General features: G+C 47.5%; 1 protein-coding gene across 3 annotated transcripts in view; it reads right to left on the bottom strand.

Moving 5' to 3' along the window:
- Positions 1–19,482, bottom strand: part of LOC144158609 (uncharacterized) — a 65,568-nt gene that overhangs the window by 21,904 nt on the left and 24,182 nt on the right. Inside the window, exons 4-5 of one of the 3 annotated variants that reach the window (XM_077689619.1) lie at positions 17,354–17,477; positions 5,444–9,830 (exon numbers count right to left, since the gene is read on the bottom strand). In XM_077689619.1, the coding sequence (XP_077545745.1) occupies positions 9,806–9,830; positions 17,354–17,477 (149 nt within the window). In that variant the 3' untranslated portion in view covers positions 5,444–9,805. Of the gene's footprint in view, positions 1–5,443; positions 9,831–16,967; positions 17,022–17,353; positions 17,478–19,482 lie in introns of those variants that run through there. The other 2 variants (XM_077689620.1, XR_013320148.1) reach the window with 2 other exon arrangements.

The following is a 19,482-nucleotide window of genomic DNA, read 5'->3' on the forward strand; positions in this document are numbered from 1 at the left end:
CAGAGGTCCTGGTAGCCAGGACATTGCCACAGCATGTGGTGCACTGTTGAGCACACTTTTATGGTTCACGTGGAACAGCTCCGAATGGGGCCCTGTTCTTGGCCGCCGTCGTCCCTGTCATCGTCAGCAGCCCCGGGTCTGTAGCATTGGTGGGCCCATTTTGCGAGCACATACTCTGTCAGTGCAACCCCCACACGTGCCTTGTGGATGAGGACCTAAGCCCCCCGCAGCAGTCCTCGGGGCAGTGAGTGGTCCTTAACGGGGATTTGCTGCCGAAGGGCGTGCCTTTGCTCCTTCTTGGCTGCCAGAATTTTGGCTGTTGGGTTGGGGTCATCTGGTGCGGCCAGTTTCGGTCGCCAGGGCACAGCAGTCGTCCATATGCTCGCTTGCCAACACTTGCGCGGTTCCATCGCCAACGCCAACGCGTGATCTGATACCCAGTCCACCCACCCCTCCACTCCATAGTGCCTGCACAGCTCTGTGCTTTCCATTTTGATCCCATGAGCAAGTGTGCCAGTTCTGGAGGTGCGGCCAAGGATTTTTATAGCCTCTCTACTGTCCATGTAGATGACCACCCTCTCCCCTGTCTGCCTCAGTCACTGACGAGTCTTCCTACAAACCTCGTCTACAGCGCACAGGATGGCAGACAGTGGGCTGGTGCTCATACTCGTGTATCTGTCAGCAAGTGTTGATTGAGGAGATCGCAGCCAGCCTGGCTCTGCGCGTGATGGGGTCCCAGGTAGCTGCCATGAACACCAGGTTCTGTCAGTATGGGCCACTCAGCTATAAAAATCCGTCTTGTATTCCTGTAAAGATCAGTGCACATTCCTGTTCCAGTAGATGGCACAATGCCAGCAAAATCAGCAAGGTGCTTTCAAATATTTCATTCCGAGATAGGTTTACCCCAAAACCCATTTGTAGAACAATTCTGAATGCCGCCTAACATTCCCCAATACTGCTTGCACATTTTTCTAATTATCGCATTCTGGTTAGTAAAACAGTTGATAGTAAAACAGCTCCCCTCACAGTTTAGGAGGGGAGGTCGCAGAAGACCCGAGGTCGGAGGACGGTCTTTGAGGTGATCTATTAAAACTTTCCTGTGTCTTGAGCCGAGCGGGAACAACAAAAAAGAAACTGGCAATTATACTCCTCCCAGGATGAAGCTGGCCTACCCTTGTAAAGAAAGACCACTGCAGAGGAGCCCACCGAGTACAGGGCACCCATAATGACACCAAGGGTGCATCAACTGAAAAGATGCAATAAAATTATGCGTACACAACGATTGTTGGTGTTGGGCTTGAGTGTGCCTCTTTTTACGTTCCCGTCATCTGGGGTTTTACCACGTGCAATGTTGACCACCCGCATGCCTTCGTACGCTTCTAATAAGTACTAAAGTCGATCATTTGGTTTGTGATCTATAACTTAGTTTGATACAGTAACAGAAAAGTAACGAATTTACTTTTTCACAGTAACTGTAACAAGTTACTTTTGGAAACTTTGTAACTGTAACTGTAACACAGTTACTTTTTTTCGATTAGGGAACTGCAACACGGTTACTTTTTACTGGTAACGTGCCCATGACTGGTTTAATTTGGCCTAGCAGGCCTAGCTGCCTTTGCCTCTTTTCTCCTTAGTTTTGTTGGGTGTCGATGGCCGATCGGTCGCTCTTCACGCTATTCCTGCGTGCGGGCAGGTGTTTGTTGCGGGTGATCTTTCTGGAAAGTTTGTGCGAGATCCTATCATGAATGCAGCTAGTGACAGCGCCACGAAGAAGCAAAAGCAGTTCTCGCAGAAGGACAAATTGGACATATTGCAGGCAATTGACGCAGGGAAAAATGCAAACTGACATCTGCAGACAGCATGGCACTGCCCCATCGACCGTTATGACGATTTTGAAGGACCGAGACAGGACTGTCAAGCCTCACTGGGAGTCGCAACTTGCTCCTACGAGGAAACTGCTGTGACTGGGAAACTTTCAAAATGTAGACCAAACTGTTCTGATGTAGTTCAGAGATGCCAAACTGTAAAACATGTCTTGCCCAATGTTCCAGAAAAAAAGCCCGCAAATTTGCCGATGCACTTGAAATAACTGGTCCGACACCAGTGCAGGTTAGCTTTTTCGTTTCCATCAAAAGAACAGCATAACCTGGCAGAAAGTCTCGGGCGCGGAAAAAGCTGCTGACACAGAAGGCATGGACTCCTGGTGACATGACCATTCCAAAAGGCGGCTGAATCAAACTCTGAAGATGATATTTGTTGCAGCAGGACAAAGAGATGAACCATGATATAGGCGAACACTGTATTTACAGTATTTACATTTACAAAGCGGCTGTGAAAGCCAGCACTGTCTGCGCCCACTCTCATCCTCATCGTCATCAGAGGCTGAAACCATACTGCCATGTTTCTCAGCTCAGATCTTCCTCCTCTTGTAACAATAGTTTCGATGTGGACAATACAGCACGTTTTTGTCAGCTCCTGCCAGATCGGCCGATGCACTTCAAAGGGAAGCAGTGCAAAGAAGGTAAGAAGTCACATATTCGGGTGACAAGCCTGTTTGCTGCGATGCAACCGGCATGAATAAAATTAAACCCCTCGTCATCGGCAAGTACGCAAAACCACGCTGCATGAAAAACGCTCCCTGAGTACTGTACAACTATGTGCCAACAGAGAGAAAACTCTTTTCGAGTGGCTATTGAAACTTGACGACCTAATGAGGAGGGATGACCGAAGAATTCAACTGCCTGTTGATCACTGCTCTGCTCACATTGTGAATGTTCACCTGAAGCAGATTCCCCTCAGGTTTCTGCTTCTGCAGCCAAATCAAATGTCCTTGCTGCAACTCCTAGACCAAGGAATTATAAATAGTGTGAAGGCAGACTTTCATAAGCGGCTTGTGCAGCAGTTGATTATCAACCTCTGCCTAAAGCAGCCGAGTGCAATCAATATTCTTCAGGCAGTGGAAATGCTCACGGGAGCTTGGTAGAACTTGAAGCCGCCCATAATTACAACTGCTGGCGAAAAGCAGGGCTTCTCAAAGCACCTGTGCAGCCAGAACGCAACCTGGAGGTGACTGACAACAACCCAGGAGACCTGCGGACCAAGTTTGCCGAACTGCTGCCCAGAGTCTCTCCCTTTGACGAATACATGGAGTGTGACAGTGCAGCACTAACAACGGCAGACTGGACAGCTGAGGAGATTGTAAACAGCACTTGCGATGTCCCAAATGGTGATGATGACCCGACTGAAGATGTCTGTAGGTCACTGAACACTGAAGAAGGTGATATCGTGTTGAACGTTGATGTTTTAGTGCACATGAACAAAGTCCGCATCTTCATCGCTCGGTGCCATGACATACCCAATGAGGCGTTGCACAAAGTGGAAGATGTAGGCATTCCTAATCGGTCGTGCATGCTGCATGTGCCAAAAAAAAAATAACTGATTTCTTTAAATAAAGCAGCTCTGAAGTCAGCAAAACATTTTTATTTGACAGTTTGCTTGACTGCACACGCATCTATGGCCAAGATATGTCATTTTCATTCTCATGTTTGAGCACCGGCTTTAACAAGTTTTTCATTATGATATTTCAAGATAACGAAAGATTTTCCGCAGTCGTGTACTTCACTCAGCAAAACTGTTAGCCCAATGCCAAATGAAACTTAAGGCTGGAAGTGAATTCTGTGGCGTTAATACCAAACTAGATGCCGCAAAGTATCTTTTGGGTCGGTATGTTGATGTCACAGCCAATGGGAATAGAGGAATGGGCCGTAAACTTGTGGTGGAAGCTTTTATTGCCGCTGGTTCATCCCACTGAGCAGACATGTCGTTACCCATATATTCAGATTTAACGCGTTTACCTAAATTAACGTGAACCAAATAATGTGCAAGCAACGTCGAATTCGTTGAAAATCGATCTCCACCCACCAGTTATCGACGCTTTCAAAGTTGAAAGCCACAAGGCATTTGTTAGGTCCATCTTTATTAGTCAGCTGCAGCCACGGAGCTCTGTTCATTCCAATTTCCCGAATTTTCCTTTCACCTTAAAGGAGCCATGAAGACAAAATGCAAGTTTGTGTTATTCGAAAGATTTCGTGTTTTATAGTGCCCCCAGCGCTTGTCCGAATGCAAACGATGCTTTATTCACTGAGAAATTAATCAATTTAGGTAAAAATTTTGATTTTCCCGCTCAATCGTGCGTTTTCGTGGTCCCAAATGACATCACAGGACCCGAGCGCTGTGCAGCCTAGGGTCCCTTGATTCACGCATCCGTCGTACAGGGTGAAGACACGTATGCGTGGGCGCCGCCATTTTGGTCCACTCGCTCACTGCCGAAACAAGTCATTGTATCAAAACCGCGCTAAAATTATCGCAGCAACGAGGTTAACTAGCGAAGTTTGAATCATCTTATCTGTTTCGCGTTGCTGGGTCTCGTGGGAAATGAGAACAACGCGTTGTGCATGTTGACCCAACTGCAGCGGCACGGGACCGTTCAAAGGGTGTCTCCACCCTGTACGTTGGCGCTGGCACTGAGGTACTCGTACATTTGTTTACGTTACTGAACCCAGATGGCGCCACCATACCGTGGCATGTCGTTTTCTGCCTTTTTTTTCGTTCTGGGAGAAAATGGTTTCGTGAAACATAGTGCTCGCTCGACAAATATGTTCACGTAAGACACCGTCGTGTCAATCAATCAGCCAGTGTTTTTTGAGACAACCCCAAAGCCCCGCAGTTCTGTGCAGCTAAACAAGCATAGTGCGCGCAGTACCAACAACAGCAGTACGAAGCAGTACTTCTATGTTTACATGTGCTTTCGTAACTTACACTTACCATCATTCTTACGGCTTTAAAAAGAATGTTCCCTAAATTTAGGCGCAAATAGCTCGTTCGGCAAGCTTGTAAACTCTGCCTAATTTGCGTTTACTTTCACCGGCCTCCGCCAATCGCAGAACTGGCTCGAATGACATCATAGGTTCTGTTGCGGGAAATGAGCTAGTGGGTCGCATGGGCCATTCCCTTTTTTCCTAATTATGTAGCTTATTTGAGCGAAGTTTGCATTAAAAGTGGTGTCAGTATGATTCTAACGAGGCAATCTTTTGAATGAACCAAACTTGTGTTTTCTCTTCATGGCTCCTTTAATTACCTTTCTTCTCTCCACACTGTTGGCCAGTTTGGAAGCAATTTTGTGCCTACAGACATTGTTACCAAACTGACTTTTCTGCATCGTTTCGATATGGTTGCATTAAAAAATTGCATGACACGATGACCTAGCAGTGAATTTCTTAACAGCCGTGCAGCTGATTTTGAAGACTTGGAGACAGTGCTATATAAACATACAAGGGGCCATCATTTTTAAAGACAATAGCCTTTCTTAAGCTACTCAAATGCGAGAATTTTGGTCTGTCTGCATGTCGGCCTGCCCCCCCCCCCCCATTCTGCCACCCGGCCATAAGCTAAACAAATTCTTGGGCTAGACGTTTATATGGGCAAAGCATTTTAAAACTATCAAATCTGGTAGCATACTCCGTACTTGTCAACACTGTTCAGCAAAAGGAAACCTCATATTTGAGGCAAGACACGAATACGCAACTGATACCAGCAATTTTACTACAGAAATTGAGCACAATTTTTGCAATTATGCTCACAATACTCAACAAAAAATGCGTTAAAAACATTTCCCAACAAAATATAAAAATGGCTCGCACCCGAGCGCCGTGCTCATGGCTGAAGCGCCAAACTTAACAGCAACAAGTCCCAACAAATGGCGCCCCAGCAGTGCGAACACCGGAAAAATTAAATAAATTAAGCGAATGTCCACTGCATTCATTGTGGGAGGACCGAGACAGGAGGAGAACAGCGCAACAGGAGGCCAGGAAAGAGAGGAGAAGCAGTTACGTCTCTGGCAGCAGCCGCAGAAGACGTCTTTCGACGACGTTTGAAGCGAAGTGCGCAGATACGCAGCCAATTTTTTTATGCAAACACGTCACGCTGCCTTAAGAAAAATGTCTGCCTAGCCATGCATTTGTGTGAAATAGTTAAGCTGAGTTTAGTGGGGCCCAATGGGTAGCACCGTGGCTGGAAAGTATCCTCCCACATTAATAGAGAATTATAAGAATTTCTATACCATCTCTAACCACAATTATCAATTATAAATGTAAGAACCCTTCGTATGCTTCAAATTTTTTATATTTTTTTCGTATGTGTCCTCTATAAAAATTTTTCTAAAAGTTGCCAAAAGAATTCCCCTTCGAAAAACCAAATTCTGAATTTCAATGCCTTACTTGGCTTCAAAAAATATACCATTAAAAGGTAGATCTATGTATTAAAGTTCATTTTAAGCCCTTGTGTACTCTTGAGCCAAACAGTTTTACCATAAAAGAAGATTACTGGAACTCGTAATAGCAAAACATTTTTTAGGGTAACAAAACAGACTCGAGTAGATAACATCAAAGTTAGAATTAAGAAAAAAAAGAAATAGGCTTGGGCTGGTCATGTAGAGAAACAAACTGACAACTGGTGAACTATTAGGGTAACATTGTTGATACCGAAAGATGGGTGTAGAAGAAGGGGAAGGCCATTAACTCGATGGAGAGTTCAAACAAAATTCGGAGACAAAGAATGAACTCGGACAGCACAGGATAGAAGCGGATGGAGCTCAATGGGGGAGCCCTTTGCCCTGCAGTTGACCTAAACAGGCTTATCATGATGATATTGATAATAATGAAACAGTTACGCCTTCTAGAAGCAATTTCCGCTCCGTTGTCTTTTACCACCCTTTCACGACCAGTGACTGATAAATGAAGGTGTTCATTCAATCACCGTGGGAAGTTCACAGGAACGCCAAGCATGGTAGGAACATAGGAACACAAGCATTCCGTCCACATGGCGAACGCTTCCTACTGCACACCCTATACACTACTCTTCGGTTCATTCCGCCGGCAGGAAGTAATAAAAGTTGAATGTGTATGACCTATACCCCTGCTTCATGGGCGTCTGAAACGAGGTTTGAGCCAAACAGCATTCGAAATTTCAACTGTGACTAAAACAAAAAGAGTTCCGCTGACCTACACGACAATTATGGAAGGCAGTTGAAAGCTTCTGCGTTCACCTGTCACATTTTGGTGTCCCCAGTGCTTCCTAGTTTCGTTCTCGTAAATTGACAAAAAATTTAATTTTAGAATAGCACTGGCCAAAAAAACACTATTGTGAGTGACAAAATCAATTTAAAACCTACAAACCTGCAAAAAGTATGCACTAAATATAATTGACAATATGGCTGAGTAGGCCTTTTTTGTTCCTTTTTCGCAATGCTAGTGTCAAGAGTACACAGTTACATTACAACCACACACTGAACAGAAAACAAAAAGGGAAAAACGAAGGGCATGCTCTTTTAAAAACCAAATTCTACCCGTAAGCAACTATTTTTGTCACAGCAAGCAAAAAGTGAGCCCGTTCGCGTTTCAAAGACCTTCGACAACCTAAAAGGTTGGTGATGGCGGTTCTTTGACTCAAGTATCATTACAACCCAATGCCTTCGGAAAACGTTGTGCAGCAGCTCAAAGGAGGCATTTGAGTCAGATGACACTCGGTTCAAAGGCCTTCATAATGAACTAGTAGCAGGGTAACCGTCAAGACACAACAAAATAAAAGAAAACAGCAGGAGAGCTTAGATGAAAGCGTTGTGCAGCAGCTCAAAGGAGGCATTTGAGTCAGATAACACTCGGTTCAGAGGCCTTCGTAATGGGCTCGTAGAGTAACCGCTAAAACACAAAAAAAGAGAACCCCAGGAGAACTTAGACGAAAGTGTCGTGCAGCAGCTCAAAGGTGCCATTCGAATCAGATGACACTCGGTTCAATAGGCTTTGTAACGGTCTTATTTATTTATTTATTTATTTATTTATTTACAATACTCCTGATCCCAGTTAAGGGGTCGTAGCAGGGTGGAAAGAAGAGTGTGATACATTTCACAATAAAACAGACAAAAAGAACGCATAACATCAGCAAAAAAACAGGATTGAACTGAATGCCAATTCACAGTGGCGGGTAGATAATATTTGGCGAAGGGCACAAAAAAGGAAAGAGGAAACCGACACACGCATTGAAACGACACACGCTGCAAAAAGACGAGCACACATCAATGCCCCGCGAACGCAATATACACCGAGAACCAGAACACGTTATGCACATATCAAGTGAACAACGAGAAAGAAAAGTTTAAAAGTCAAGTAGGGTTTCAAATTTGTTAATATCAGTTTGTTCGACAACATGACTTTCAACGTTATTCCATTCATTAACTGTTCTTGGAAAAAAAGAATACTTAAAGACATTGTTTTTCGGCTGGAATGGGGTTAAGTTCAGCAAGTGACAGTGGCGGGATGAATGACCTGAAGAAAAATACGTTAAGTATTGATGAGTATTGCTTTTGAGAAGGTTCTTCACAATTTTAAAAAGAAAGCGTAGGCGGCATAATTTATTTCTATCTGCAATGTTCAATAAACCAGCCTTGGCTGTCAGTTCCGAAACTGAAGCGCGGCCATAAGAATTAAAAATAAAACGGACTGCTTTATTTTGTACACGATTTAATTTAGATAAGTTAGCCGCCGTGAAAGGGTCCCAAATTACATTTCCGTAATCGAGAATGGGTAACACGATGCTTTTATAGGCTAGTAATTTTATGCTTGTTGGAGCATTTCTGAGAGACCTTTTCAAGTAGTGAAGTTTATACATTGGTTGATTAGCAACGTTTGTAATGTGTTTATCCCAGTGCCAGTGGCAGGGTAGCCGTCAAAACTCAACAAAACAACAAAACACCAGGAAGACGAAAACATTATGCAGCAGCTAGCTCAAAGGTGGCATTTGAGTCGAATGGCACTCAGTTCAAAGGCCTTTGTAATGGCCTCGTAGCAGGGTAACCGTCAAGACACAACAAAAAAGAGAACCCCAGGAGAACTTAGACGAAAACGTCGTGCAGCAGCTCGAAGGAGGCATTTGAGTCAGATGACACTCGGTTCAATAGGCTTTGTAACGGTCTTGTGGCAGGGTAGCCGTCAAAACTCAACAAAACACCAGGAAGACGAAAACATTATGCAGCAGCTAGCTCAAAGGTGGCATTTGAGTCGAATGGCACTCAGTTCAAAGGCCTTTGTAATGGCCTTGTAGCAGGGTAACCGTCAAGACACAACAAAAAAGAGAACACCAGGAGAACTTAGAAGAAAACATTGTGCAGCAGCTCAACGGTGGCATTTGAGTAAGATGACACTCGGTTCAAAGGCCTTCGTAATGGCCTCGTGGCAGGGTAATCGTCAAAACACAACAAAAAAAAGAGAACACCAGGAGAACTTAAGACGAAAATGTCGTGCAGCAGCTCAAAGGAGGCATTTGAGTCAGATGAAACTTGGTTCAAAGGCCTTCGTAATGGCCTCGTGGCAAGGTAACCGTCAAAACACAACAAAAAAAAGAGAACACCAGGAGAACTTAAGACGAAAATGTCGTGCAGCAGCTCAAAGGAGGCATTTGAGTCAGATGAAACTTGGTTCAAAGGCCTTCGTAATGGCCTCGTGGCAAGGTAACCGTCAAAACACAACAAAAAAAAGAAAATACCAGGAGAACTTAGACAAAAATGTCGTGCAGCAGCTCAAAGGTGGCATTTGAGTCCGATGACACTCGGTTCAAAGGCCTTCGTAATAGCCTCGTAGCAGGGTAACCGTCAAAACACAACAAAAAAAAAAGAGAACACCAGGAGAACTAAGACGAAAACGTGCAGCAGCTTAATGGTGGCATTTGAGTCAGATGACACTCGGTTCAAAGGCCTTCATAACGGCCACGTAGCAGGGTAACTGTCAAAATACAACAACAAAAAAAGAATACAGCAGGAGAGCTTAGACATCCTGTATATTAAACAAACACTGCAAAGTACATATCCACAGTATGTGGCATTTTAGCGCTATTTGTAGCTGCTACCCCAGTCCATTCAAAGACCCTATGCAGTGCTCGTGAGGCCATAACTGGCATTAGCTAATGAAAAGAGAGCATGCAATGAACACCTGCCAGTTAGGGAGTGCATTGACAAGCACTCTACGTCCCACCTCACACTTGCAGCATCTATTTTAACGAGGACGAATCAGATGACTGTGGTAAAGTGTGGGATTTTACTGTTGGGAAAGCGGGGGAAAGTGTAAATGACGGGCGGGACCGACGACGAGAAGGAAGAAGACGGGGCACGCGAAGGGAGAATGAGAGAGGAAGAAAACGAGGCTGCTCGATCAGTGGTTCGGGCCTGCGTCTTGGACCTCCAGGCCGGCGAGAAGACACGGCGTACCTCTCGTCCTTGTTCCGGAGGAGCGCTCAAACAGCCCTGGTGCCCGCTTGCCTCGCGGCGTAGGCCCAAGGAACTCCGCCCCCTCAGCAGTCGTGGCCAGTCACCGACGCTGACATCCGAGCTGGGACTGGAGTTTGGTGAGACGCCGAGAGGACATTCTCCAGAGACTTGTGTTTTGCCGAACCGCCCGGGTGGGTGTGCTAAGTCCTGAGAACGATTCGCTAGTCTTTCGTTTGTGGTCTTGTTTTCGTGCCGGAAATACAAGTGCTGACAATGTGCAACGGAGCGAGTCGTACGTCTGGCGCGAGATTCTAGTTGGACCTCTAATCATTACAAAAGTGGCGAGCCTTCCAGGATCCAGCTAGCATACTAACCGATACGACTTCCGTACCATACAGAAAGACCACCATGGACCTCGAGAAGCTTACAGCGCTAGGCGTCCAGTACAGCCTATCTGGGCATAAGCTCCGCGAGTGGGTTGAGAAGGAACGCGCCAACCAGCGCGCTGAACGAGTCGCTCAGCGGGAAGCAAACCGCGAGGAGGACGAACGGCAGAAGGCCGGGGACGAAAGGCGCAAAGAGCTTCTGTTGCTGGAGCTCCGACTTCGGGAAACGCCGGCAACTGCAGGGTCCCACGAGAACGGCATTGGACTGGTCGGCACAACACCCCCTGGGGCCATGGTCAATCCTCAGAAGCTTCTCCCCATCTTTGATGAGCGCCGCGATGACCTACATGCATATCTACAGCGCTTTGAGCGGGTAGCTACTGCACAAGAATGGCCACCAGAGAAATGGGCCACGGCCATCAGCAGTTGCCTCTCTGGGGAAGCTTTGACCGTCATAGGCCGTCTTACAGCAGAAGAATCGCTGGATTACCCCGCAGTCAAAAAGGCTCTATTGCAGCGCTTCCACTTCACTGCCCAAGGCTACCAGGAGAAATTCAGGGGAGCGCAAGCCATGGACGGCGAGACTGGACGACAGCTGGCTGCCCGGCTCTCAGGATATTTTGACCATTGGATTGAGATGTCAGGTGTGCCGAAAACATTCGAAGGACTCAGAGACCTTATCGTCTCCGAGCAGTTTCTTCGATGTTGCCACGCCAAGCTCATTGTGTTCCTGAAGGAGCGAGACTGCAAGACGCTGAGTTCTCTCACGGACCATGCCGACCGCTTCCTGGAGGCCCAAAATATCACTAACCTTGGGAATGACAGTGAAGGGAGGACCACAAGAGACGGAAGGGACGGCCAAAAGAAGCTGCTGAAATGCTACCTATGCAACCGCATCGGCCACACTGCACCTGACTGCCACGTCACTTCACGGGGCCCACCCAAATGCAAGAAATGCGGCAAGTCGGGGCATTGGGCTGAAGACTGCAGATGCAAGCAACCCGACCAAGAACATGTAGCCGCTTGTGCCCTCACACGGCCCCGCAATCATGTTCGTAGCCTCAAGGACCTTGAGATCGCAGACCTGCATAGTTCAGCAGACCGGAAGGCGCCTCGATTCTTAGTGGATGGACTACCCGTCGTCGAAGGATGCTTACTCGGGAAACGAGTACGCGTCCTCAGGGACACGGGAAGCAACACAGTCATTGTTAGACGGGAACTCGTGGCAGATGAGAGACTCAATGGAGAAACGAAGGAAGTTTTGCTTCTCGACGGGTCTGCGAAATAACTGCCAGAAGCCGTCATTCACGTTGATTCTTTGTTGGAGAAGTCACTGCATCCTGCATGGAAAACCCGCTATACGATTTAGTCATTGGGAACCTACCTGGCGTGAGAGAACCCCACGATCCTGACCCATGCTGGGAACCCTCGGCAAGCACCAACAAGGGACGTGCCAACCCCGATAACCAAACCGTGCTGCTTGACACTCCCGCGCTGATATCTGCAGTAGCCAGGGAAAACCAAAACAAGGTTACACCTTTGAAGCTTCCATCGATTAGCGGCTCCCAGGTGTCGCGAGCCGAACTGGCGCAGGAACAACAGAAAGATGGGACACTACGTCGCTGCTACTGCAAGATCGGCAAGCCGTTCTTTTCTGGGAAAGGACACTCCTATAGGTTCCTGGAGGAAGACGGTATACTTTACCGACGATATGAACTGGAGACAGGTCGAACGTTCCGTCAAGTGGTTGTCCCGAAACCGCTTCGCGAGCCCATACTGCGAATCGCGCATGAGACCATCATGGCTGGCCACCAGGGAATACGGCGCACAACTGAAAGAATTCTTCAGGAGTTTTACTGGCCTGATTTACACGGTGACGTACGGCGGGTTGTCAGGTACTGCGACGCCTGCCAGCGGACCACGCCAAAGGAAAAGGTTGGCATCGCACCGTTGCGCAACATGCCACTGATTCGGACACCATTTCGCCGTGTTGCCGTCGACCTAATAGGGCCTTTCACCCCAACGTCAGAAAAGGGGAACCGATACGTGCTCACACTTATTGACTTTGCCACCCGGTATCCGGATGCCATTGCTCTGCCAGCTATTGACGCTGTGCATGTCGCCGAGGCACTACTTGAGATACTTTCTCGGGTAGGCATCCCGGAAGAAATGCTCAGTGATCGGGAGGAAAGTTTTACGTCCGACCTAATGCAAGAGGTCGGCCGCCTTCTCTCTATTGAGCTGTTGCGTACTACCCCTTACCACGCAATGGCGAACGGCCTCGTTGAGAAGTTCAACGGCACACTGAAAACAATGCTGAAGAGGATGTGCCACGAAAAGCCCCGAACATGGGACCGCTATATTGCGCCTCTTCTTTTCGCCTACCGAGAGGTCCCACAAGCCAGCCTCGGGTTCTCCCCGTTCGAGATGATATACGGCCGGCATGTTAGAGGCCCTTTGTCTGTGCTCAGGGAGCTATGGACGAACGAAAAAATTGACGATGAAGTTCGGACGACATATGGGTACCTCGTCGATCTCTGGATGCGACTGGAAGAAACTTGCCAACTTGCTCACGACAAACTGGAAAACGCCCACCTGAGGCAGAAGAAATACTACGACCGGAAATGCCAACCACGAAAACTTCGTGTTGGCGATAAGGTCCTAATTTTTCTACCCACCGACTCGAACAAGCTGCTTATGCAGTGGAAAGGCCCATTCAAAGTGGTTGAAGCAAAAAACGACATCGACTATATAATTGACGTAGGTGGGAAGACCAAGGTGTATCATGTCAACATGCTCAAACTGTACGAAGACAACAACCTTTACCTCCTAAGCAAGCGTCAGTAGCAGCTGCTCTCAACACCACAAACTTTCAGTCCAGCGCTGACGAAGGGGAGGACGAGACCAACATTCCGTTCCCCTCGCTCCACTCATCGCAGTCCATCACTGACGTCAAAATTTCTTGCGACCTCGACCCGAACCGTGCTAAGCAAGTGCGCACCCTACTCCAGGCCTACCAAAGCATTTTTTCTGATCTGCCTGGGAAGACCGACCTTGTAGAGTGCACATTAAGATCTACGAGCACCAAGGCCGTTCACATAACTCAGTACCCCATTCCACTGGCACTAGTTGAGGCTGTCGAGGAAGAGGTACAAGAAATGTTGAGACTTGGCATTATCGAAAAGTCCAAGTCTTCCTACCATGCCCCTGTTGTGGTTGTACGCAAACCAGATGGCACTATCAGGCTTTGTATTGACTTCCGTGAGCCCAACTGGCTCCTTGTCTGCGACCGGGAACCCATCCCACGGATAGACATTCTCCTGGCCCTGGTGGCGAAGAAGTTTTTCTCCAAGTTTGATTTTACAAAGGGGTACTGGCAGGTCCCCATGGCCCCTGAAAGCCGCAAAATGATGGCATTTTCCAGCTCATCTGGTTTATACCACTTTAAGTATATGCCCTTCGGTATCAAGACTGCGCCAGCCGTGTTCGCACGTCTCATGAGGGCTGTACTGGGGAACTTGAATCATGTATACCACTACTTTGATGATGTAATTATAGCCACGGACACGTGGGACAAGCACTTGGAAGCCCTACAGCAAGTTTTCCAATGATTCGAAGCGGCCAAACTCATGATCAAACCATCCAAGTGTAACGTCGGGGAGCACCATGTTTCGTTCCTCGGCCATCAAATAGGGGAATCCAAAGTACAGCCTCTTGAGAAAACCCTAGACAAAATCAAGGACGCCAAGACACCAGTCACCAAGAAGGCCGTCCAATCATTCCTCTGGTTAACCGGCTACTACCGGAACTTCATACCCAATTACACCGAGCTAGCTAAACCCTTGACGGACCTTACGCGGAAAGGCGAGAACAACACCGTCACTTGGGGATCAGAACAGGAGAAGGCTTTCCACGACCTGAAAAACAAGCTACCATCAGCTCCCATTCTTCAAGCCCCACATCACACCAAAGAGTTCATACTGCGCACAGACGCCTCCAATGCAAGCCTTGGGGCTGTGCTTCTACAAGCGGGAGAGGATAATACATTGCATCCTGTTGCCTACGCAAGCCGCAACCTTCTCCCGCGAGAAGCGCGATATTCTACTATCGAGCACGAGTGCTTAGCGCTGGTCTGGGCAGTCCGGAAATTTCACATTTACCTTTATGGTAAATCGTTCATTATTGAATGCGATCATCAACCTCTACAGTACTTGCAGTCTGCAAAACACGTAAACAACAGGGTTTTGCGATGGAGCTTGTCACTTCAGGAGTATGCTTTCACCGTACATTATATCAAAGGCACTGAAAACGTTGGTGCTGACTATATGAGCAGGGCATAGATGCGAGGAATACGCGTTTTACGTCGTGACCGTTGAATGACGTGTGTGCTGTGCGTCTTTTGTAGTTTCTCCTGTACATTTGGGGTGCAATTATGTTGTAAGCGGCCCCTATGTTGTAAGCGGCACTTTTAAATCATTCCTTCAAACCGCACATCTCCGGAACATGGAATAGTTGTGTTCACAACTTTCTAAAAAGGGGGGTGATTGTGGTAAAGAGTGGGATTTTACTGTTGGGAAAGCGCGGGAAAGTGTAAATGACGGGCGGGACCGACGACGAGACGGAAGAAGACGGGGCACGCGAAGGGAGAACGAGAGAGGAAGAAAACGAGGCCGCTCGATCAGTGGTTCGGGCCTACGTCTTGGACCTCCAGGCCGGCGAGAAGACAAGGCGTACCTCTTGTCCTTGTTCCGGAGGAGCGCTCAAACAGCCCTAGTGCCCGCTTGCCTCGCGGCGTAGGCCCAAGGAACTCCGCCCCCTCAGCAGTCGCGGCCAGTCACCAACGCTGACATCCGAGCCGGGACTGGGGTTTGGTGAGACGCCGCGAGGACATTCTCCAGAGACTTGTGTTTTGCCGAACTGCCCGGGTGGGTGTGCTAAGTCCTGAGAACGATTCGCTAGTTTTTCGTTGGTGGTCTTGTTTTCGTGCCGGAAATACAAGTGCTGACAACGTGCAACGGAGCGAGTCGTACGTCTGGCACGAGATTCTAGTTGGACCTCTGATCATTACAATGACGCACCCAAGGGCTATTTCCTTCAGTGTATTGCAAAGCTGCAACTACACCTCACAGCTTCGACAGCACTGTCTGGAAGCGGTTGATTGAAGATTGCTAATAACTGCAAACTGCAGCCAACCCGACAAGGGGGTTGAATTTCATGGATACCTCACATAAAAAAAAACAAAAAAAAACATGGAGGGCCTTAGCTCAAAAAGATGTCTCTTGAACATGGGTGAGGTGTGCAATAATTTTGGACGTTGCCACCGGATAGACGATACAGGACATCATGGTATTCCCACTGGCCTACCTTTGCCTACCTTGCGGCGGTGTGAGGTAACGTCAGCCGTGGTGAAGACCTTATGTTTGTAAACAATGTATCTCAAACTGTCGGCACTCGTAGTTGGAATGCCAATACTTCTGCCAACATCATGCTGCCGACACGCCAGAAAGTAGGTTTACAATGCCCCTAGCACTTTTTGAATTTTCAAATTCAATTTCGTCCAAATGTCAGGAAACATTATGAAAAGTATGGAACGAGTCTGAATCTGCGTTATTCACGTTACGGTTCTTATCAACTGGTCGCTGCTCTGTTAAAAAACTCCCATCTGCTGTACCCCAAGCCATGGCCATTGTTACTACTTTAAAGGAGCCATGAAGACAAAACACAAGTTTGGTTCATTCAAAAGAATGCCTCTTTAGAATGATACTGACACCACTTTTATTGTAAACTGCGCTTAAATAAGCTGTATAATTAGAAAAAAAGCGAATGGCCATGCGACCCACCAGCTCATTTCCCGCAACAGAACCTATGATGTCATACCAGCCTGCTCTGCGATTTGACGAGGCCGGAAAAAGCAAATGCAAATTAGGCAGAGGTTATAAGCTTGCCGAACGAGCTATTTGCGCCTAAATGTAATGCATATCCATTTTTCAGCGGTAAGAATTGTCCGGGAAACAGAAAAAATTTCTAAAATACACGTAAACATAGAAGTACCAATGAGCACTGCTGTTGATACTAGGTGCACTATGCTTGTTTTAGCTGCACAGCAGTCTGGCGCTTTGGAGTTGTCTTACATGACGCTGGCCAATTGGTGTAAGCGACGTTGCCTTACGTGGCCCTGTTTGTCAAGCATACCCCAGGTTTCACTAAGCAATTACTTTCTTGAGTAACAAAAACAAGCCATACAAAAACAATACAAAAAATGCTCTTACCCCATCTTAGACCTTGTGGCGGCATTCCACAAGTCCAACCATAACTAAAAGTTCCTGTAGATGGCACGCAAGTGGTGAAACCCAGAAAAATTGCAGTGAGTTGATCTAACGCCCACTATGTTTATCGCGGGAGGAACGCGACAGGTGAGCAGGAAAATGAAGAGAGGTAGAAAGACCATCATCTTTTGACGGCATTTTCAGCGAGGTGAGCAGATAAGCAGCCAATTTTTTAAACCTGAAAGACTACACAAGTATTGGGCTAGCACTGTCATAGTGAGCACACAGTATACAAACTAACAAACTGCAGTTGCTTTTATTGCTTGACCACTCTCCCCTATTTACATTATAGAGGCAACAGCGGTGAAACCACTGCAAGCTGGACTCACCGTGAGCTGCAAGTGCAGGTTCCTTGCTGTTCCTTCGGAGCCTGAGATGTTTTGCTTGTGACATTTCGTGAAGAGTGCAGTCTCTTAAAGGAAGTGCCAGACCGAGTGCAGCCGACTTTAGGGACTGAAAAAGAGACGGCAGCAGTTAGAAGCTACCGCTGCTGTGCAAATCCTTGCATGTGAGCCTCGAAAGCACCCAGGGGTTGAATCTGTCAAGCTCCTGTTTTTGCTTGCACTGCATAGACTGGCCCAAATAAAGACACTTTTCATCGTTTATGCGGGCGATAAGGCGGTATTTATTTTATAAAGCCTGCAAGAAGAAAACCTACCATGCACGGTTTACGGCGACCCATCAACAGCAGCAGTGACGTCAATACAAGGTGCTACGTGGCTGGACGATGTCCAAGATTAGAATTCTAACCAGTTTCGGTTTCAGTTCTGTGAAACAGCACGCTTGGCCAACGTTATCGTTGGCATTCTTGATGTCTCAGTAATCGGCACACCGCGATTCTGCCATGTTGTCAGCTGTAAAGCGTGTCAGATAAGCTGACCAGCATAGCTTGGAATTGTAACAATCACTAGCCGAGGCACACGCAGTGGATGAACGCAATCCGCATCACTGCAGACACTCAAATACGATGCGCTTTTCCCCCACCTTTGGAGCTTCCCTGGCTCATGCCTGAAACGTAAAAAGTGTGTTTGCACCAGGCCAAGGATCGGCTGATTCGGGGCTGTGCCCGCATGCAGTCGGTCCTGGCAACACCACGTCAACGAGAACTCGCCAGCGCGTCAGTGTCAGTCTGCACGCGCTTGGTGAACTTGCTCGTCAAGCAATGAACGTTACAGCATAAAAATGGTGATTTCAGTACAGAAAACATTGCCCAAAAACAAATCAATCAATTTAAAAAAAATGCACTATCGTGGATTCGAACTTCAATTTGCAAAGCAATATACCTAGTGCTCCAGACCACTCACCCATAAGCCAGCAATGCCAGGGGCGGAAATATAAAATAATTGCGTAGCCAATTTACATTTTTATTTATTTTTAACACTTCAAGCAACTTAGACGACTATTTCTTGTATAGCGCTTGTCCAGTAAGCGTCCCCCAAATCCCCACAATGTCTCGTGTCTACTGACTGCATTCCTTACACATAAAAGCATTCGTAGATGTGTGGTCGTGCTGCTGACTGCTGTGCTACTTCACCAAGCGCAAAAAGTGCTCCCTGCACCCTGGTTTTACACTGTGCGATAAAAGTTTCAGTTGATTTAATTCCTTCGCACCTATATTAACTTCGCTGACTCTTCTTCCGCCTTCAATTGGCCTTAGATATTTCTACTAGCGTACAAGTCAGCGGAGCGTCGAGCGTCGTATGTGTGCTTGAGTAGACTGACTTGGATTTAGAGCTTGATACAGTCTACTAACTAACAAACCAAAAACACATTCTTCCAGGCTGTCATGTGGCAAAGTGTGGGGCGAGAAAAAGAAAACCAGACCATACCCTAAGGGGGATTGGAACGAGAAGAAGGATTGAAGAAAAGACGAAGAGAATGAATAAGCAGCTTATGGGATGGCGAGAAGGATTTTGAAGGGATTAATGAAGACACACAGGGTGATCGAAGAGGAGGAGGAGGAGGAGGTTAGTTGGACCAACAAATGGGAACCTCACATGGTACAATGCGAGCTGAGGAGGAGGATGACGAAGTTTGAGTAGGGGGTGTGGAACGAGGTCTTGGGAGGAATGGTGGCAAGTTCGGGTCGAGCATCGGGGCTTCCAGGTGGTTGTGCTACCGCCGCGATGAGAGCTGGTGGACCAGCATTGAGCCCTCTGAGCCCTGAAGGTGCCCTTTCGTGAGCGCACCGGCGGCATCACACCGCCGGCAACCTGTCGGGCCGTGCCCCACAACGCACCAGTGGCATCACACCGTTGGCAGCGGGCAGCTCGAAATCACCTATAACCAGCAGCTTCGCACTGCTGGCCTCCTGCTGAGCCGTGCTGCTCAAGGAACCCGTGGCATCGCACCACAGTCATCCGGGCCACTGGAGACCACCACGCGCCAGCGTGACGTGCTGCTACGTGCGTCACCGCGTAAGCCAGCCAACCCACTGGGCCTGTCACTGGCATTGCAC

The sequence above is a fragment of the Haemaphysalis longicornis genome, unplaced genomic scaffold (genome assembly GCF_048455015.1).
Source record: "Haemaphysalis longicornis isolate Haplotype H1 unplaced genomic scaffold, Haemaphysalis longicornis Haplotype H1 scaffold_10, whole genome shotgun sequence".
Taxonomy (NCBI): Eukaryota; Metazoa; Arthropoda; class Arachnida; order Ixodida; family Ixodidae; genus Haemaphysalis; species Haemaphysalis longicornis.